This window comes from Corvus cornix, chromosome 2, assembly GCF_000738735.6.
Source record: "Corvus cornix cornix isolate S_Up_H32 chromosome 2, ASM73873v5, whole genome shotgun sequence".
Taxonomy (NCBI): domain Eukaryota; kingdom Metazoa; phylum Chordata; class Aves; order Passeriformes; family Corvidae; genus Corvus; species Corvus cornix.
The window spans coordinates 94,989,654-95,008,412 of NC_046333.1; the positions used below are offsets into that span (position 1 = coordinate 94,989,654).

At 37.6% G+C, this 18,759-nt stretch overlaps 1 protein-coding gene across 1 annotated transcript in view; it reads right to left on the minus strand.

Annotated features, from left to right (window-relative positions):
- The window catches only part of ZNF407 (zinc finger protein 407), a gene marked incomplete at its 5' end in the record, with an annotated part of 336,571 nt that overhangs the window by 116,969 nt on the left and 200,843 nt on the right, over nt 1-18,759 (minus strand). Inside the window, 2 exons of the mRNA XM_039569547.1 lie at nt 8,625-8,745; nt 16,976-17,059. Coding sequence (XP_039425481.1) covers nt 8,625-8,745; nt 16,976-17,059 — 205 coding nt within the window. The remainder of the gene's footprint in view (nt 1-8,624; nt 8,746-16,975; nt 17,060-18,759) is intronic.

Below are 18,759 nucleotides of genomic sequence, written 5' to 3' on the forward strand. Positions count from 1 at the left end.
CAAAGCAAAGAGCTGAGGTTCTCAGAGATGAGCTTTCAGCCCATAGAGGTTCCCCACAACACTGGGAAGAGGGTGGCCAGGAACACCAGACTTCCAAACCCCAGCTGCTGATGCTGCTCCAGAGCCTCAATCCCACCATATAATATTGTGGTGCCTGGAAAACACCCTCCAGCCACACTGCAGAGGTGCCGGCCCAGTGCATCGAGCCCACACTTCCACTCCGGAGGTGGGGAACCTTGTGGTGGTGACAGAGGCTTTAGTACCTGAGTGCCCAAAGTGCCCCAGCATACCACTCCATGAGAATTTGGGCAGAAGCTGGTACAGAGACAAGGGCAACTCTGCTGGAATGCACAAGGAATTTTATTTAGCTTTAATGAATCAGGAGTTTCTAACAATGCCATATTTACCTGGAAAATTGCTCACCATTTCTAATGCATTGAAAGTATCTAAGTAGCAAGCTTTTCTCAAACACAAAAGCTTTTTTCTTTTCTTTCCTTCTTTCACTTGCTATTCAGCAATTCTTTTCTTTATCTCATTTTCATCAGACTTTAAACAGAAAAAACCTTTCCCTTTCTTCCCCTTGAACTAGACTACACCTCTTTCTGGAACCACTTCAGAACAGAATTTGCTTTCTGTCACGTCCCCAGATTTTAATCTGTTTAGTATGTCACATGTGAAGGAGGAAGAGGGAAAGTTGTCATAAAGACAGCATTGATACAGAGACTTTTTTCAGGGTAGTAGCCACATAGCCTGGAGAATAAGCCCCACACAACACAAAAGGCTCATGTCTATCAATTTCATCTTGGAGGCCTGTAACACTATCAGAATATTTTCAGATTGCTAACTACTGCAATGTAGTTAGATGGTAGCTAGTAATAATAATAATAATAATAATAATAATAATAATAGTAATAATTCCTTGTAGATTTACCCCCAAAGATAGCTTTGGCCCTTTTATAATGACTGGATTGGGGATAAAGGAATGACAAAAGAAACAAACAAATTAATTCTTTTATTCTCTGCTAAGAGGCAAGAGCAAAGAAAACATATATGGTTGTTTTAGTCTTTTTTAAAACATGTTTTACATAAAAGGCTCACATTAATTAAGCTGTGATGCCAATGACTATTTTTAGATCAAACCATTCTAACAAATGAAAGTTTATCTGTAGACATAAAAGATCTTCACTGTACTTTTTTATTAGAAGCACTGTAAGAACAGGAAATTACAAATCTTTTTGCTACTACAAGCTATATTAAGACCATAGCATTGCTGTTCATCGTGAGGTTAATACTAAAATTTTATTTACTATCAAAATACAGCATACTTAAGATTATTTTAATTCGAAATATATGCCGGTGTTTCAGATTGATAAATATGAATTAAGTCTATATTAGATATAAATATACATGTATTTATGATAATGTATTTATGCTCTTTAGAAAGAGGAATAGATAAGACAGTGATGATTACATATGATAGCAAAAATGAAGTGTGAGGACAGAAAGAAGATAAAATGTGATAAAAGAATACATTAGTTACATTAATCTGTCCACTGCATGAAGTGGTCTTATTCATATTTCCTAGACACCACATACTTCAAGGTTTTGGGTTAAGTGTCTTAGACACTGATTCAGAAAAAAGAGCATCAGTTCAGCAGAGAAGAGGCTCCATAAGAAACATTTAGGGACAAAGCCCAAATTGAACAGTAAGGGAAAGACAGTGACTAGTGAAAGAAATCAGGAGCCTGATAATGTTTTTTCAAAACTTGAATTGAAGTGTGAACAAATTACAAAGTGCTGGCCTAGGATCATGACATGCTGTAACACAGAGATGCTGAAACCAGATATTAATTTTTACGTTGGTATCAAAATGGCTTCATGTCTCAATAACATTAAACTCGCCTTTGAGTAATTTAGCACAGCATTTAGGCTTAAATAGATCTCTTAAAAGTTGTTCTTCAAAGGACTCAATCCAAAGTGAGACTAGAATAGTATTATCAGTGTTTGCAATTGCATCACCACTTGGGCAGATCTGTAAAGTCCCAAGTTCAGTGTTAGCATGAGAATCACAGATCCATTGAATTTAAAAAGCATATTTTAATTCATCTTGCTTAGAGTGGGCACAGGGGGAAAAAACAAACCCCTAAGAATGAATGAATGAATGAATGAATGGATGAATAAATAAATAAATAAATAAATTGAAAGAAGAAAAAAACAACAAAAGAGGTACCAATGCTCATGGAATTACTGATGAATTTTCCTAACAAGTATTAGTCATTAAAATTCGTAAAAGTCTCTTTTACCCTTCTACCACGTAGAGTGCATTTACTATGCTGTTAGTTACAAATACAGAATGTGAAGGACCTCACAAAATGATTACAGTATTGCATGCTGTGCCACGGCCTCTTAACACGGCAACTTCACTGCGGACCACAGTCACCACGTCTACATTTGCCAAAGCACACGTGTGTGCACGTACACGTATCCTTTGTAAAGAAAGAATCATGCCTCCTGCTACACATCCATTCTCTTAAGCACTCCAGGCAGTGACATTGGATACTTTGAGCATGTCATTGGACATCTTTGAGAGAGGGAGCCCAAGTTCTTCTATACGCTGCCACCAACATGATTGTCCAAAATTGCAGAGCCACGATTTCTCAGTCAGTGCAGACAGTGCAGACACGTCCAAGAGAGGGTCACAGCATTACTTGTGTCTCTCCATTTCAGAATGTTAGGAATTACATCTGGTCAAGTTGGTTTACCTGGTAGCTGATCTATATTGTGCACTGCTACAACACTGCAAATTTTTATTCTGAGTTTACCACATAAACTATCTGCTATAACTTAGGTGAATATAAGAAGCTTTGTTAAGCCACAGAAACATTACTAAAGGGAATGAGGCTAACCATTGTTTTGTATGCCAGGTATTCACTAGAATAATTAAAGTGGTTTTGCAACTATATCTAAATTGTATTTCAGATTATTTTTCTTTTAAAGACTTAAATGCTACAGCATATTTTATTCCAGATTAATAGAAATATTTCCAAATATTTTATCTGAATGTTTATTAAAAACTAAGGGGGGAGTAATATTCTGAGTTTTCATCTGGGAACTGTGCCCATGCACTGACAGAATGTCCATCTAAACTTCTATCTTAATCTGTTTACAAGTCTGCAAGCACAAGGCACTGGATATCCTCAACTCCTGCTGCTGAACACAACAGAAGCTGAAGTACTTCCTGAAGGCCCTGTTTACTCTAGTACATACATGCATTATTTTCCTTAACAACTTTGCATTTGTACAAAGTATATGCACCTTTCTTTTTCCAATTCTGCCTTTGTGATATATATATATACATAAATGTTTTCCCATAGTGCAGTGCAGGTTGCCACCTGGAATCCTCATCAGCCTATACAATTGTATAACCTGGTTATTTCCTATACATGCATAATAAATTTCATTGGTTACAAAGAGCATATTGATATTAATGTTTTAATGACAAATAAACTGTTTTCATCATTTTATGTAGAACTTGCCTTAACAGCCTTTCAGTTTTGCTATGAATTAGTACATATTGTTACCTCATCTGTAAAGTAGTCCCTAGTTATCCTTGATGTAACAAGGGAATAGTGCACAGCTGATGCAATCGTGCCTAAAGGTTATTGAATTCATGAAAATAAACAGAGAGAAAACACTTACTTTGCACATTCTTATGAGTTAGGTGCAAATCCTGGAGTGTATTATAAACTGGTCTTTACAACCTATGAACAGATACCGTAAGTCAGAGGGAAATAGGAACTCCCTAGGGATGCTGTCCAAAAAAAGAAAAGTAGCCCTGTGGAGTAACTCCCCCTAAGTCATACTGGTGTTGCTGCTGAAAATATGCGATGAATCCTTCTGCAGTTGGAATTTCAGATGCCATAATCCCTTAAAGAATGTTGTCTAATTATTTTATTATGCATAATAAACGTAAAATATTTATTTTGGCTTACATAATTATATTAAAAATGTATGCTATTTATTCTCAGTCTTGTAAGACATCCTTCACAAGTCATATAGATTATAGAAAGGAATGCATGCTGTTTTACTGGCCGGGCTGTTTGTTTTATACAACTTCTACACCTCCTTATCTACGGCTGAGGAACACCCCTGGATATTGCCCTCCATTCCCTCACCACCACGGGTACTCTGTGCAAAATGAATCATACAGTGGAATCCCAAAGAAATGAAAATAATTTTCTTTAATCAGAGCAGAGGGATGGCATGAAGCACATTAACATAATACCTGTCCCACATTCTCCTGGCCAAAGTTGTAGCATACTCTTTCTGCATCACAAAACTGTGTCAGTGCTTCTCCCAAGCACTGTAATCCAACAAATTTGACCATGTGAGAAAAGCAGGGTTCTGCCTTTTGCATGTCCCCCTCCACATAACTTTCATTTCACTGAAACATCCCCCTTACACACACCATGAACATAAATTGCCTGAGAAGTTGTGATAGTTATATAGAAAGTCAGAACAAATGGAAGTTAAATTTAAAAACCTTATGTATGAATAAATGAGATTTCCCATTCTTAGACACACGCACAAAACCAGTTTAGCTCTGAAAATGCTGTATATCTGCATCTTTCATTGACATCACCAGACTTAGGGGAATTTTTCACTTCTGCAATCAGGTAAAATTCAGGTACCTAACTATGCTGCAGGTTTAGAAAGTCTGTCCACAGACTGTCCAACCAACAGATTTAGAAACCTATGTCACGGGCACTGTTCCTTTTCAGGATGTTATACATCTCCAGTGCTTACCGTGCCCGTTACCAAATGCGAACTGTATTGTTGTCAGTGTAACTCCAGGATGGTGTCATCTGAAAAGTTCAGCCACACAACACATCTTTTTTAAATGACTAAGAAATATAAAATAAGCCTTGCATAAGTAATGGTGGTGCAGGGCCCTGCGAGACCAATTCTGTATTATAAAATTAAGTTGAACATTAATTAAGGGTGAATGAATATTTTTGTATGACAAAGCACATTGATTCAAGAATGGAGAGACATGCTGTGTGATTTGAAAAAATAAATGCAAAGGAAAATCGTGCATATTTTTATCTAAAAATCACAAAAATGTGAAAAATATATAACCAAAACATACAAGCAAATTTTTGTGCTTATGAATATTATATTTTGCTTCCTTCTAAAGGATTTTAAAAACTAGACTGAAAACATAATTTTAAATTGCAATTGTTACTAGAAGTCGCACACTACTGTATCAAAAAGCAATGTTAATTTCTTTGTCACCAAAATACAAAAGATTTAAACAAAAATAAATATCAAGTGGTCACAGTACAAAAACTAGAGATGGAAGGGAACACTTTTTCAAGAATACTGAAGTAAAACTATAAGCATATGCATACTACAGAGAATTTACAATTTGTGAGCTAAAAATGCTAGGTTAGTTTATTATTCCTTCAGAAAACCACATCCATTCATATCTTTTTCTAGTTAAGAAAAGAATGTCTCATGCTGTGTGTTATATAGGGAATAAATTGCCTTTTCTGTTCCATGCAGCCAAAATCACTCTTTTCCCCTATTCACTATTTCACTGCAGTTTATAAAGTTTATAACAGTTCCTAAATTCAGATTAGTTTCTTCTAATAGCCCTTATTCTGTACTTCTAGCCAGGGTTAGCTAGCCTTTCACTCACTAGACTGGCAAGAATTTTTGCAGGATGATTATTCAAAATTTCAGGCAGAAGAATTGAAAAGCTCAAGAATCTCCAAGAATGCTCTGAACACTGATGAGCTGAATGGGAATAATTTAAATATCTTGTACTTAGCCACTGTTTTAATTCAAGTGTCTCAGACTATAGAACAGAGAGATCAGTTCACCTATCAATGAAAGGAGACTTTACATTAGGACTAACAGTACTTTCCTCCATATCCCAACACAAAAAGAGGAATATTCACCTTGCTAAAAATACAAGGCTCATTAAAGAGTCTGCCGTTGCCAAGCAACACTAAACAGCAACACATGAAATAGTCTGGATGAACTTACAGTGCAAGGGCCGAGCTTGCAGCATCACAATGAGACCCCAACCATTAGATATGGGGGTGAATTTTATCACTAGATCAGCAGATTTTAAAATCATCATTTTAATGTTTTCTGTAGGTGACACTTGCAAGACTACATACCATGTGCTGAACTGGTGCAAACAATTTTATTTACAGAGTTCCTAATAACTTTCCTTTAAAAGAGATAGTACTGGGAGACTTGACAAGGAGGCAACATATGATTCCCTTAAAATTGTATTTTAAAACGAAGAGAGAGAGCTAGAGAGCAAAGACAGAGAGAAAAGATAGAGAAGAAGAGAGCAAAACATACACTTGCCAACAAGGCTGGCTAATATCCCAGTGTGGTGGAAACTGGCAGGCACAAGGCAGGACTGCTGAGCTAATAAATACAGCAGCCCCTCTACAGGCTCCTCTGAAGCTACACAGAGTGCCTTGCTGCCTCTACGAGCTTGCAGCAGCAGCAGCAGCAGCATAGCTCTGGTTCCTGCATCCCTGCCAGATGTTTTTCAGCTGAGCTTGGAACAAATTTCTTGCAGAATCAAAGCTTCATCAGCTGGTATCTGTAGAGATCAGCCTCCAAAGGTTAGGTCAAAATTGGCCTGTGAAGAATGGAAACTAACATTCTATTGCAATGAAACATTTATTTTTCAATAATGTAAAAGCAGGGCATGTCCAGATATTTCTTGTTAATGCTGATAAAATAAGTTGTGCTTGCATCTTCTCTAATAACCTCCAGTGTAATAAAATACTCCTAAAAAACTTGTTATTTCTTGGAATTTATATCCCATACAGAAAACTCTTCATCCAAATTAAAATGATCTCTTGTCTTTCACTCAACCGAGCACTAGGCTATGCGTTCTGTGTGTGTAACAAACCCCAAACTGATTCACATCTACAATGCTCCCAGTCTCTAGGGTCTTCAAGCCAAGGAGCTCAAACCCACTGTAACCCACCCTCTCATTACCCAGCTCTGTAATAAGCCTACTCCTGCCAACTGGGATGATTCAGTAAAAGTGGATGACCGCAAGATTAAGTGTCCTCAAACACACGGCATTAAAGACAGCACTTCTTTTACCTTCAGTGCAGCACATCATGTCACACTAATGCTTATATGCTCTCACTTCTCTCAACACACACCTTTTAACACAACTGCTTTGACAAATGAAAACCACCTCTAAGCCTTAGATGACTTACTGAAGCTCACAAAACCACTTCTACGTATAAAGAAAAATATAAAGAAAGCAGGGGCATACTTAAGGTAGCATCATAGAAACATAGCCCCCTTCCCCCAAGGTTATCAAATTCAGTTCTCTGCAATTCTAGAGAGTGATTTAATAGATGCTTAGTAGAGAAGAGTTCACAAAACATTTGCCCCACACAAACAAAACAATGCAACAAGAAGTTTTGTATGGAAAATGTGCAACCACTGCAGAAGCTTTCTGTACAAGAGTTTTCTGTAAAGTAGCTCATAAATAGCATGAAAACAGGTATTAGGAGAGCAGATAGGCTTCATTATATAGTCTTGCTTTAGGAAACCACATTAAAACTTATACTAAAGGAACATTACAGCTGTATGTTCAGCATGAAAAGAAAATAAAAAATGCTATAGTGGTATAATCAAATGTTTAACTTTCCCCTCTTGTGTGCATGCATCACAACACATACATCTAATCATATGCCATTTATCAAATATAATGCTGATTTTTAAAAACTTCTTGAACATCAACTCTTGCAAACTGCCCATAAAATACTTCTATGGATTTCTTTATAGTACACATAGACTAGCCACCTCACTGCAAGGTATTAAAAGTATTCAGGAATGCAGAAGAAGTGTATTTAAGAGTACAGATTCACTTAAGAAGCAATATGAGATCATTTAATATGTATAATGAACCAAAGACACGGGAGGTAAGCACCAGAAGTAATCATCACTGTTCAATCATGTGATTCTTCTAAATTTAATCTACTGCCCTAACATGGGGATGGGTTTTAGTGGTGTAACAAGGGAGGCTTTGCCATGCAACCAACCCTATGGCCAACTCTCATCCAAACACCCTGGCTAGCAAGGAGAAGGAAAGTTGGAGCAGAACAACAAGGCTCTGGAAAACTGTAACTAGCTCGAGTTGCTTCCAGTTCTAATAAGTGTCTGGTGAGTATTTAGGCTGCTGAGCCTTTTAGAGAACTTTTCCTTTCTTGGTGAAATGGTTGCAACTCAACCGAGAAAAATTTCAAAACGGCAACTGATTTGAAAAGGCAATGCAGATAAGCAACCTCACCACAGAGAATTCCAACAGACACTGGAGCAGCTGTGAAACAAACACTCAACATTAGCACTGTAGTGTTACCACTAAAAGGTTTCCCATCATTTGTTTTCTTTATAAAGTCATACCTAAATACTGAAGACTAAGTTTTTAAATTTAGCTCCTAATTTAATATGTAATTACTGCTGCCCTGATGGTGTTTTAATGGCAATATATTTTTATTGGTGACTTCAAATGAACCTCATCTGATCACCTTAACCCTTCTCTCATCATGCTTTAGTTAATGACTCATTACCTGTAGTCACACCAGGGACATCTGTAAGGCTTTTCTCCAGTATGGACACGCTTATGTCGTGTCAGATGCGATTGTGTTGTGGAAGCAAAGTTGCACTCATCACATTTGAATGGTTTCTCTCCTAGAAGGTGACAAGAGAAGATTATCAGTTTTCATCTACACAAAAGGAAGACAAGCCCAAATTTCTGGCATATCCATCAGCTTTTAGCCCGTGTGTATATAGCAAACACAAATACAACATAAATTTCCAAATACAATGTGTTAGTTGCAAAATATGACAGAAACACATCAGCATCCAACTGACTTCCCACGTGGAATTACACAGCAGCAAAAAGGATGAGAAAGAACTGCATTGAAACAGAGTAACCATGTTACTGGGACTTATTCCATGAAAATATCATAACCAGGTGACAGGCATTCCTCTCACACTACACCTTCCCCTGAAGTTGGGCCAAGAACAGCCCCAAGAGCAACACCAGGGGAGACAGAAGGTGAAAAATCACACTGATGCTTGTATTCAGCACCTGCTCAGAAAGGAACATCTCCAGGTGAAAAGTGTCTTTGTTTTTATCTCCAACCTTGAATTTTTAATGTTATCCTTTAAATAACATAAATAAACTGGGACTGAGAATATGAACCAGAACTCTGTGCTCCATTCCCCCTATCTTGCCTGCTACGTCTTCTGCCTTTGTGAATATTTTCTGAACAGTAGGCCAATTTTCAGCCAAATTTCAGAGAGGTTAATGAAAATACAACAGACAAAAACCAACCACCAAACCTAGACTAGGACAATATTTTCAGAAGACTAAAATAAAATCACTGCTGAATGTGCAGCTGCACCGAAAATTTCTAGAGGACTACTAATTGAAGAAAGGTAAAAATCTTTAGTGTCTAAGTTGCTCTGTGAAAAGAGAACTTTTCCTTCTAGTGGAGGGGTCCACCCCTTAGAAGACACAAAGACAAAACCTCATGACAGATACACACACTGTGATGACTAGCTAAGACACCTGCATCCCATTTTTCCAACTGGTTGCCACAGAAATGTTCTGTGGGGCTTACAGGCAGATGTTACCATTCAGGCAGGAAACAGGTTTCCTTTTGTATGGAGAAGATAAAAGCCAGCTCCTGACTGGGGTGATCTTCACTGCAGTGTGTGAGCCTTCAGAAGTATTTATCTAAAAACTACAATCAGGAATCAACATCCCCAAGAAGTCTGGATAAAACTGCTACGGACAGATACATACCTTGTAGGCTATTCAGAGGTCTAGGATAGGTAGTTTCAAAATTGAACCCTAAGCCTATTAGGAGGTACAATTTGAAGTTTTTAAGACTGACAGAAGACATACCACCAGCAAAACACTATCAGTAAGAGTTGCCTTTTGCAATCAGTAGCAAAAGGCCACTCCCAAACAGCCATGCCCTCAACACAAATTTTTCAAGCCTGTTTATAGCATGAGATGCTGAAGAATTTGAAATAGACTTTGCCAGAATTCTGAGAATAGAGAGAAATCTGCATTTTTCATTCTTGGAGATTGTTGGGATTTTTCCTCCCAAGGGAAAAAGATACATAAGGTCCTCAAGGCCTGAAAAGCCTGTAATGCTGGACGGAAAGAATGGAGCAGCTTCTGAAAGCTCCATAAAGAGTTGGAATAATTGCTTTTAGCAGCCTGCTGGAGAGAATATCAGCCAATGTTTTTCATTTATTGTTTCATGGGACAAGGAAAGGTGAAGGGGCAAGACACAGAGCCGAAGCCTCTATGCTGGACAAATTGAGACTGCTAGAAAGTATGTCTTTCCTGCCCCAAATGGGGTTTTCTTGTCAGACCCTGACACTCTGCTCTGGAGAAGCTGATTTTCCCAGCAGCTTGCATGATAGTGGCTGCTACTTCAATTAAACTCTCTGGGAGGCCATAGACTCCCTAGCAACGTAACCTGTTGTTGAACTGAAGATTTCCAGTTCTGATTTATTTTATCATCTAGCATTAAAGAAGATAGCAACATTTTCAAGCCTAAGTAGTTAAGCCACAGGTATTTTAGATAACATACATACTTATTTTAACTGCTTTCATTTAAAACGCACTAGAACCTTGCCAACTTGCCCCCTTGTAAAAAAAGGCAGATCTGAACTGAAATCAGATTTTTAGTTTGCCATTCAGGGGAGAATGGATCAAGTAAAGGTTTGCTGCTGTGCCAGGGCAGGGCCAGTGGGGCTGACAGCTGAGTGAGGGCCTGTTGAAGCCAGGAGGGCTTGCAAATTCCGTCGTGACCGTAAGAAAAATAATAATCCCTGCCCACTGCTCCAGGAAGTTTCTCCTTAGGAAATCCTTGCGGTTAACTGCTCCTGTCAAGCAGACTATGTGTAAATCTCACCTGACAGAAAATACATCACAGTAGCACTGCACAACAAAAGCCAGCTAAACTGGGAGGAAAAAAGATAGCCTAGCACAGCCTGTAACTCTTAGCAGCTGTACATGGGAAACAGTATTTTTATGGAAAATTAACCAGGTTAATTAGTACAGTTGAAAAAAAAAATTAAAAGACAACTAGGTATTTCTTCGGGTTGGGTGATATTGAAGAGTGTATTAGCTGCAGGAGTATTTTTATTTTTTTGTTTATTTATTAAAGTTTTCCACAGACCTACTAATTTAAGTATTTTTTGTCTTCCCTATCTATGGGCCAGGATGCTTCTAATCAGACTTTGTGTCACAATTTTCCCTCCACCTTTCTTGCCCCCAGACATTTCAGGCAATAAACATAATTCTTTTAATACGGGCTGCCATTAAAAATTCCAAGAGGACTTTCTTCACCCCCAGTCAAGGTTCTAATTCATACAAAATTAAAATTACACAAATAAAAATATCAGTATTGACAATTTTTTTTAAACAACAGTATTTACTAACTTTAAAATAGTGTATCCAAAACTGTAAGGACAAACTCTACATATTTAAAGACAAAAAAAGGTAAAAAAAAATAAATCACCTTCCTCCTTCCCCCCTCAACCATAACAGAAGACATTTTTGTGTTTCACCATCTCTACCAATAACAAGCCCCATGAAAAAAAAGGATAGGTGCCCCAAAATGACTCAATGATCAACAAGCTCCATGGGGGAAAAAAGAAGGATACACATTCCAAGATCAAGGACCCACTTCATGGGGGTTTACTTTGTTCTTAACATAAGCACTTTCAAAAAGCTACATTTCCTGACCACAGGATCACAAAAGAAACGGCTTTGCATTTTTGACAATACTGCAACCAACTTCTGAAGTGCATCTGTTGGTTAAGTCACCTAACATGGAAAATTTGAGCTCAAACAATCAAAATCTGGGAAAGCAAATGACAAAAGGACCAGTTCATAGGGAGCACTAGTCTATAAAAACAGTATTAAAGCTGCTGCTAATGAGTAACTGAAGTTTTTTTCTCTTGCTACTGCACACAGTTTTAAAACCCCAGGTTTTTGGTGTCTTTGCTGGTCAAAGGTTTGCTACAATCAATTCGCCAATCTGCTGCAAATGTTGGTGTAAACAGAAAAGGGAAAACAATAAAGATGCTCTTCAAATTTCATCTCTTCTCTTGCTGGAAAGAGCAGTAAGTCTTCTTACTGTGCTACATTTCCTGTGGTATTCAACATTATAATTTTTTTAAGCTGTGGTGGGGAAGTTGAAGGGAAGAGGCTACATTATACATTAAATTCAATGCCGAGTAATGTAACTACACATTAAAGTCAAAGAGCAGTTCACATGAGAAAAAGAAACACAAAGTGAGTCACTCATCTGGATAAAAACACATATATTATTAAATTTTCTTTCTTTATTACACTGACCTATAAATGTCTTGAGAAGTGCAAGATTGAAATGAGTGAGCAGAAGCAATCATACAAACAGTGTTCTGTATGATATAAGCTACCATCTTCAAAAATGCATGAAAATATTTGAACAAAGGCACAATCTCCTTAACCAGTTCCATAGGTTCATGGTGAGTGCCACAGAAGTGCACAGTAAGTGCGCAGTAAGTGTACTTACCCACTAACACTTTACTACTGTAATGTACTTCTATCACCCCTGGGAAGATCCCACCACAACCAACACATGGGAAGCAAATGTAGACTGTCGATGTGTAGAAGATGAGGATGGAGTTTTTGCAATTTGCAGGAGTACTAACCAACATTAAAAAAGGGATTTAATGCAAGAGAACACAGGCTGTGACTGATCAGCACTGTTGGACTGAGAAAGCTACTACAGCACAAAATGGAAGTTTACTGGGAAACGTAAAAGAACGGGCACATAAAGGAGAGCAGAACAATAAGAGCAAGAACCTAAAGTAAAGACATTTTAAAATTATGAATTGTTTCCATGTTTTCATTTCAAGCCAGAAATAATTACCCTTACTTTTATTTTCTCTCATGCAATTTCCTAGTTGATCATGATTAAGGCAAAATATTTAAATTATCAGATATTATATGTTTCTTGTGTGTGTATATGTGTGTGTGTGTGTGTGTTTACTTTTGGTGGCTGGTTTAGAGGTTATTTACCCTTCTTTTGTTACAAAATTCAGGTAATAGTTTAATTCTTTGTGGAATTCAACTTACTGTAAATCCAGCAAAAACTAAAATTTGCAACATTATTTATCTTCCTATCTTCAGGAAGATTTTCTTACTGGAAAAAAATACAAATCAAAAAAACTTGCTTCAGGATGACTCAAAAGACAAAGTTGTTTCCTCCCAGCCTTGTTGAGACACCAGAACTATGGCATCTATGTTCCTGCAGCACTGCAAACTATCCCTTATTTACCACATAGCACCAGCTGATACTGCAAGCGGTCCAAGTTTCTTAAGACAGTTTATCACAGCCTAGGCAGCCACAAGTGCCTATTGTAAAGCATTTGGCAGACAGAGATGTAAGTATTTCTTTCAGTGTGATAAAATTCTGGTCGAACTCTGGACCACTCTGGAAGTTGCCATTGCTTCGATTCACAAAATAGAAGTTAAGGCCATGGATATTTACATAGTTGTGAAAGACCTTCAGAATTCCATAGGTTCTTGCAGAATAGGACTGGAAGAAGGTACACTCAAATCATAAAATAATGTTGGAACAACTTCCCAGGACAAAATCAGCCAGCGACTTTGCTTATTCTCTGTTCAAAGTGTGTGTTACTCACAGGCCAGTCATTAAGGACATGACATATTTAGAACAGAAAAAAAACATCAACTGGTAAAACACCAGCAATCTCTTGACAGGTCAGATTATTTGTTCCTACTTTACAGTTGAGAAAGCCTGTATCAAGGAAATCTCTATGCAGATACATCATGTTTGTAAATATATTAAGTACAAACATTTTTCAAGTCTTAAAACTAATGGCTTTTTCTTTCAGTTAAACATTGCTGTACTTGTTTTCATTTAAAAACAAAAACACCTCTTCAAGGGATAACATCCTATTTACCAAACTAGTCCCTACAGTTTGCTCTGTGAGTGACTGAAGGCCAGATTCTGCCAACTTTTTTCACACCAAGTTATACTTCATGGCCCCTGTAATATTTCCAAAGAAAATGCACCTTTCACAAGATAAGGGCATTTATCCAGGTACACAGAAATAATTTAGTCTACAAAGAGAAGAACAGAGTAAGAAATACCAGAATAAAGAGTATCAAAAGTCTAAGTGGCTGGTCCTACAGCCAAGCCTTCTCTTGGGTCAAACCTCTTCCAGCAGCTGAACATTTCTCTGGGGTGTCAGGACATCCCAGGCCTTAAGGCTGGGACAAGAGGAGACTTGTTAAGTTGGTTAAGACTCCTTAACTACATGTGAGGATTTGTTCATTTACCCTTGAATCGTGGGCCTCTGACAGGTGATAGAAGTAAATCTTGGATTGGAATATGTTCTGTGTCAGCCCCCTAGACAGCTTGTATTACAGTAGGGAATTATTCAAGCCATTTAGACTATTTTTGATACCTATCCCTTTCAAACCTGATTGTAATTTGCTTTGGCATTCTGCTTTGGGAAAATTGTGCCAATTGGGGACAGAAAAAAAAAGGTACAAAGAAAAGTACAAGGAGGAGTGCATGCAACTAATGACTGAGATAAAGTTGAGCACTGGATGAAAATACAATGGAACCCATGTAAGTGCAACAATGCCAGCAAAGGTGGATTGTGTCATTTTCCTTGAAACAAATAGAAGCTACAGATAATTTTTCTGCTAAAGAATCATCTCTGATTGTTTGTGCCACAGAGGCAGATAAATGCCAAAAAGATAGATCCCTCTGCCTCTGAGATACTGTCCTGTATAGTATAAAGTTAATAGCAAAGTAATAACGAGCCTCCAGTCCTGACATAAAATATAAAGTTATGCTTGCTAGATGCAAGCTTCATGATCTATAACCTGTAAATCCCTGTGATCATAGCACAAGAAGTCTCTACCACACTGGCAAAAGAAGGGCAAAATGCCTTCAAAAACCTGGAAAGCTTTTCACCAGGAGTACACCATATTTTCAGCATAATTTTGCACATAAATCAGGAAATAAAATACTTTTTCTCTTGGCTGGTGGCCTAACAATACTATATATATATATTTGATGATAAGGCCTTACATTTCTGAGAAACCAGATCTGCATGCACATAATAGGTACAGACAAGAAGGGCAAATACAAGAACTTGCATTTCTTCTACTTCCCCATCCTGAAACGACTGTTTACCATTTCTGTGGCTGCACCGACTATGAGCCCTAGACATAGGCACGATCTCAATGTGTCACATGGCAGGCCAATAAAAACAAAAGGTAGTTCCTATCCTCTTGATAACAATGATTGGTTTTTTGCTAAAGGGTAAAATAATTAATTAATTAATTTCTTAGCCCACATTTGTTAAACTTGTGCCTACCTGTGAAAATTCTTCAAAGCTCCAGAAAAACAGAAACTGTTAATTACAACTGAAGCATATAGCTTCCATTCCAGTAGATGTAATTGCTCGTGTTATCATTCAGGGTGTAATAATAACTTACTATATTTACTAAATTACTTTTATTGGTCACTTAAAAAATACAAACTTAGTGCAGTGAATGGGAACTGACTGTGGCAGTACTCTTCCACAAATTTATGTTCCTTGTTATTAGAAAAAAAAATTCTGAAATTAGGATTACTATCTAGACTTGCAAGCAAATTTTGGCCCTGAATATACATTTTTTTAGAGCTTATCTGTTTCAAGATACTGTCTGGCCAGCACTGAAAACTCCACCTTTCTGAAAGCATCAGAAGAATCTCCTCCAAATATGGTTGCTTTAAATAAACTGAAAACAGGGTGGGAAGAATGGCTTCAGGCTCTCAAGAAAGAGAGTAGCTGCTCTCCAGGAAATTACACATTTAGATGGTATATGTCCTGAATGAAGATTAGTTTATACAGGGACATAATAAAATCTCCCACTGTGATTCCTTTACAAAATCCATGGAAAATTCATGATGTAACAACTACAGCATCTCATTTGTTAGCCATTTCTTTCCACTGTACATTAGACAATGGTCACTTAACTCACACAGCAATTCCTGATGATATTACATTATCCTCATGATAGTCAGTAAAACAAAAAAACTACAGTGGCTTAAACAGCAACACTTCTACGTCTGTTTGAACGAAATCTATTCAAATAATCAAACACTTACAAGGAACTACTAAAAAGCACAATTAAGGTAGAATGTATTAATAAATGTTTAATACTTACACTTTTTCTGGTCTTCTGAAACTAAGAACCAATTTAATTTTTTCTGATATTAAAATTTTATAACCAGGTGGTAGGAAAGCTTTACTAATTCTGGAAGAGAAATCTTGTTTTACATGCCAGCCATGTGGTAACTCTTAAAGTTGTACCTATTAATTACAAACTATCTTAAAATTACGAAAGGGCAACTGAAACAACACTAGCTTTCAACTATGCTTCAGTCCAAAAAAATTGATTAATTTATATGTAGTCTCTAATTTTCACCCAGGGACATTCTAGCAGTCTCTTGCAAAATCTTCACAGTAGGTAATCTATTTGGGCCTTGGAAAAAAAAATTAGTAGACTTAGTATTCATTGAAGAAGAATGCCAGTCTTTACAATTCTACTTCCTTCAGAAAAAAACCCAAAAAAAATCCAAACCCACGGAAAATACCCCCTACTCCCCCCAAGCAATTATTCAAACTCCCAGCTAAAAGATTTGATGCAGACCCCGGGCACACCAATTTCACAAAAACGAGAAAAAGCAAAGCAAACAATGAGCCAATGTACTATTTGTGCTGTAACGTGCTATTTGACTTGTGTTACTCCCCAGTGTAGAGGGACTCCCTTGCTGGGGAAAATACAGCGAAGAGTAAAGACAGCTTTACTGACCTGTGTGCTGCCGCCGATGCTTGGTGAGGGCATGACGCGTCCCGCCGGCAAAGCCACAAAGGTCACAGAGGAACGACTTCTCGCCTGTTGCAACAATAAACAGATGAGGGACTGCGGAGGTCACAGATCATTAAAACATATCTATCAAGGCTTTCAGGGTTACTAATTCCTCCAATCAAATGTTTCCATGTAAATATGTCAAATGGGAATGAAATTACCACTGCGGTTTATTGACTGTGATAAAATCTGAAAAGCACCACTGAACATAATTACATACTTGTCAGACCCATAAAAATTAGCTTTATTATCAATGGAATGGTTTTGTACAACTTCATTTCTGTTAGATGTCTTCCAGATGGGGCTGCTTTATGCACTTGAACAGTTTTTATGCATATCCTGATTTTTTACAATTCCCATACATCTGGCCTTTCTGTGCTGAGTAAAGATTGCCTGGAAAAAAAAGTTAATATACTGTATATATGATTCTGCTTAAATAAAACATATTTAATTTATTAACAAATTAAAGGTACTGAGAAATTTTCAACAGACTAGGTCACAGTCATCTTTAGTTACCTTCTATTTATTAATAAGTATTAAATTATTTTATTGAACACAAGAAGAATGGAGGCAACAATAAAAGCCAAATTATTCAGTACCAGTGGCAATTCAGCACTGTTTATGTTTCTGAAGTTTTCATGACATAAAGAAAACAGGTCTGGGGATTGCTCCTGAAATTGCAGCAGAACTCATATTGTTCATCTTCAAATGACAATTCTTCATTCCAAACCTCTGGACCAATTTGAGAGATTTTGGCAAGCTCAGTACTCATTAGAAGTGCATAAATGCCCTCTTTTTAATTTTTTTTTTTTTTTAACAGAAGCTAGGATTTTGCCCTGTTGCCTATAAATACAGTTTATAATTTCACAGCAATATTTTTACCCAGTATGTATGAACATGCATTGAAATCTCAGCCCATAAAGGCCACATGGAAGGTCATTATGAATTAGTAACACTAATCTCAGGTATAGACTCAATAATCAGCGATAAGACTGAAATTTTTAATTTTTTTTTGTTTTTAAAGAATCCAATTAGTCATTTGGAGCCAAATTGTCTCCTTTTGCAGTAACACAGCAGAAAGGGGACTGGTGGGGCAATGATGCTGAATTCATTGAAACTAACAGTCTCCTTCCAATTCTTCCCCGTGGGGAAGGAAATTTAGTTCCTCCAAAAGACGGCTGGGTTAAGAGGTCCAGTGTCAAATTACCAAGTCCTCCTGTGGAGACAGAAGGATGGAAACCTCCATGCTGTTTATTCCCGCATAACCAGGCACGGGAATACACAGACTTTCTGGAAAAGCACAGTGCCTCAGTTAACTTTGGATGCTGTTCATATAAGCAAGAGATCATCTTGTGAGCGGGAGCTTCTAGGAGCGCCCTGCAGGGACCAGCTGCCCTCTCCCACCACTGCCTCGATGAGGTCTCTGAGGAACCCCAGCTCCTCACCGCAGCTGCCCCAGTGAGGGAGTCCCTGGGCCTTGTGATACCAAGAGGAAAGCAATTCCAAAGTTTCCAAGGCAGCTTGAATCCTACCACCAAAATGGGATGATAAAAGTGCTAATAAACTTCTGCCATGTAGCAAGGCTTTGAAATGCAATGGGCACGTATTTCAGAATATCACTGTTTCAGAAAAAAGCAACCGGCGCATTCTTATTTTCTGCACCCAAATCTGGTCATATAGAGCAGGCTGAAATTTTACAGGAGGACTTTGGGCTTTTTTGAAATTTT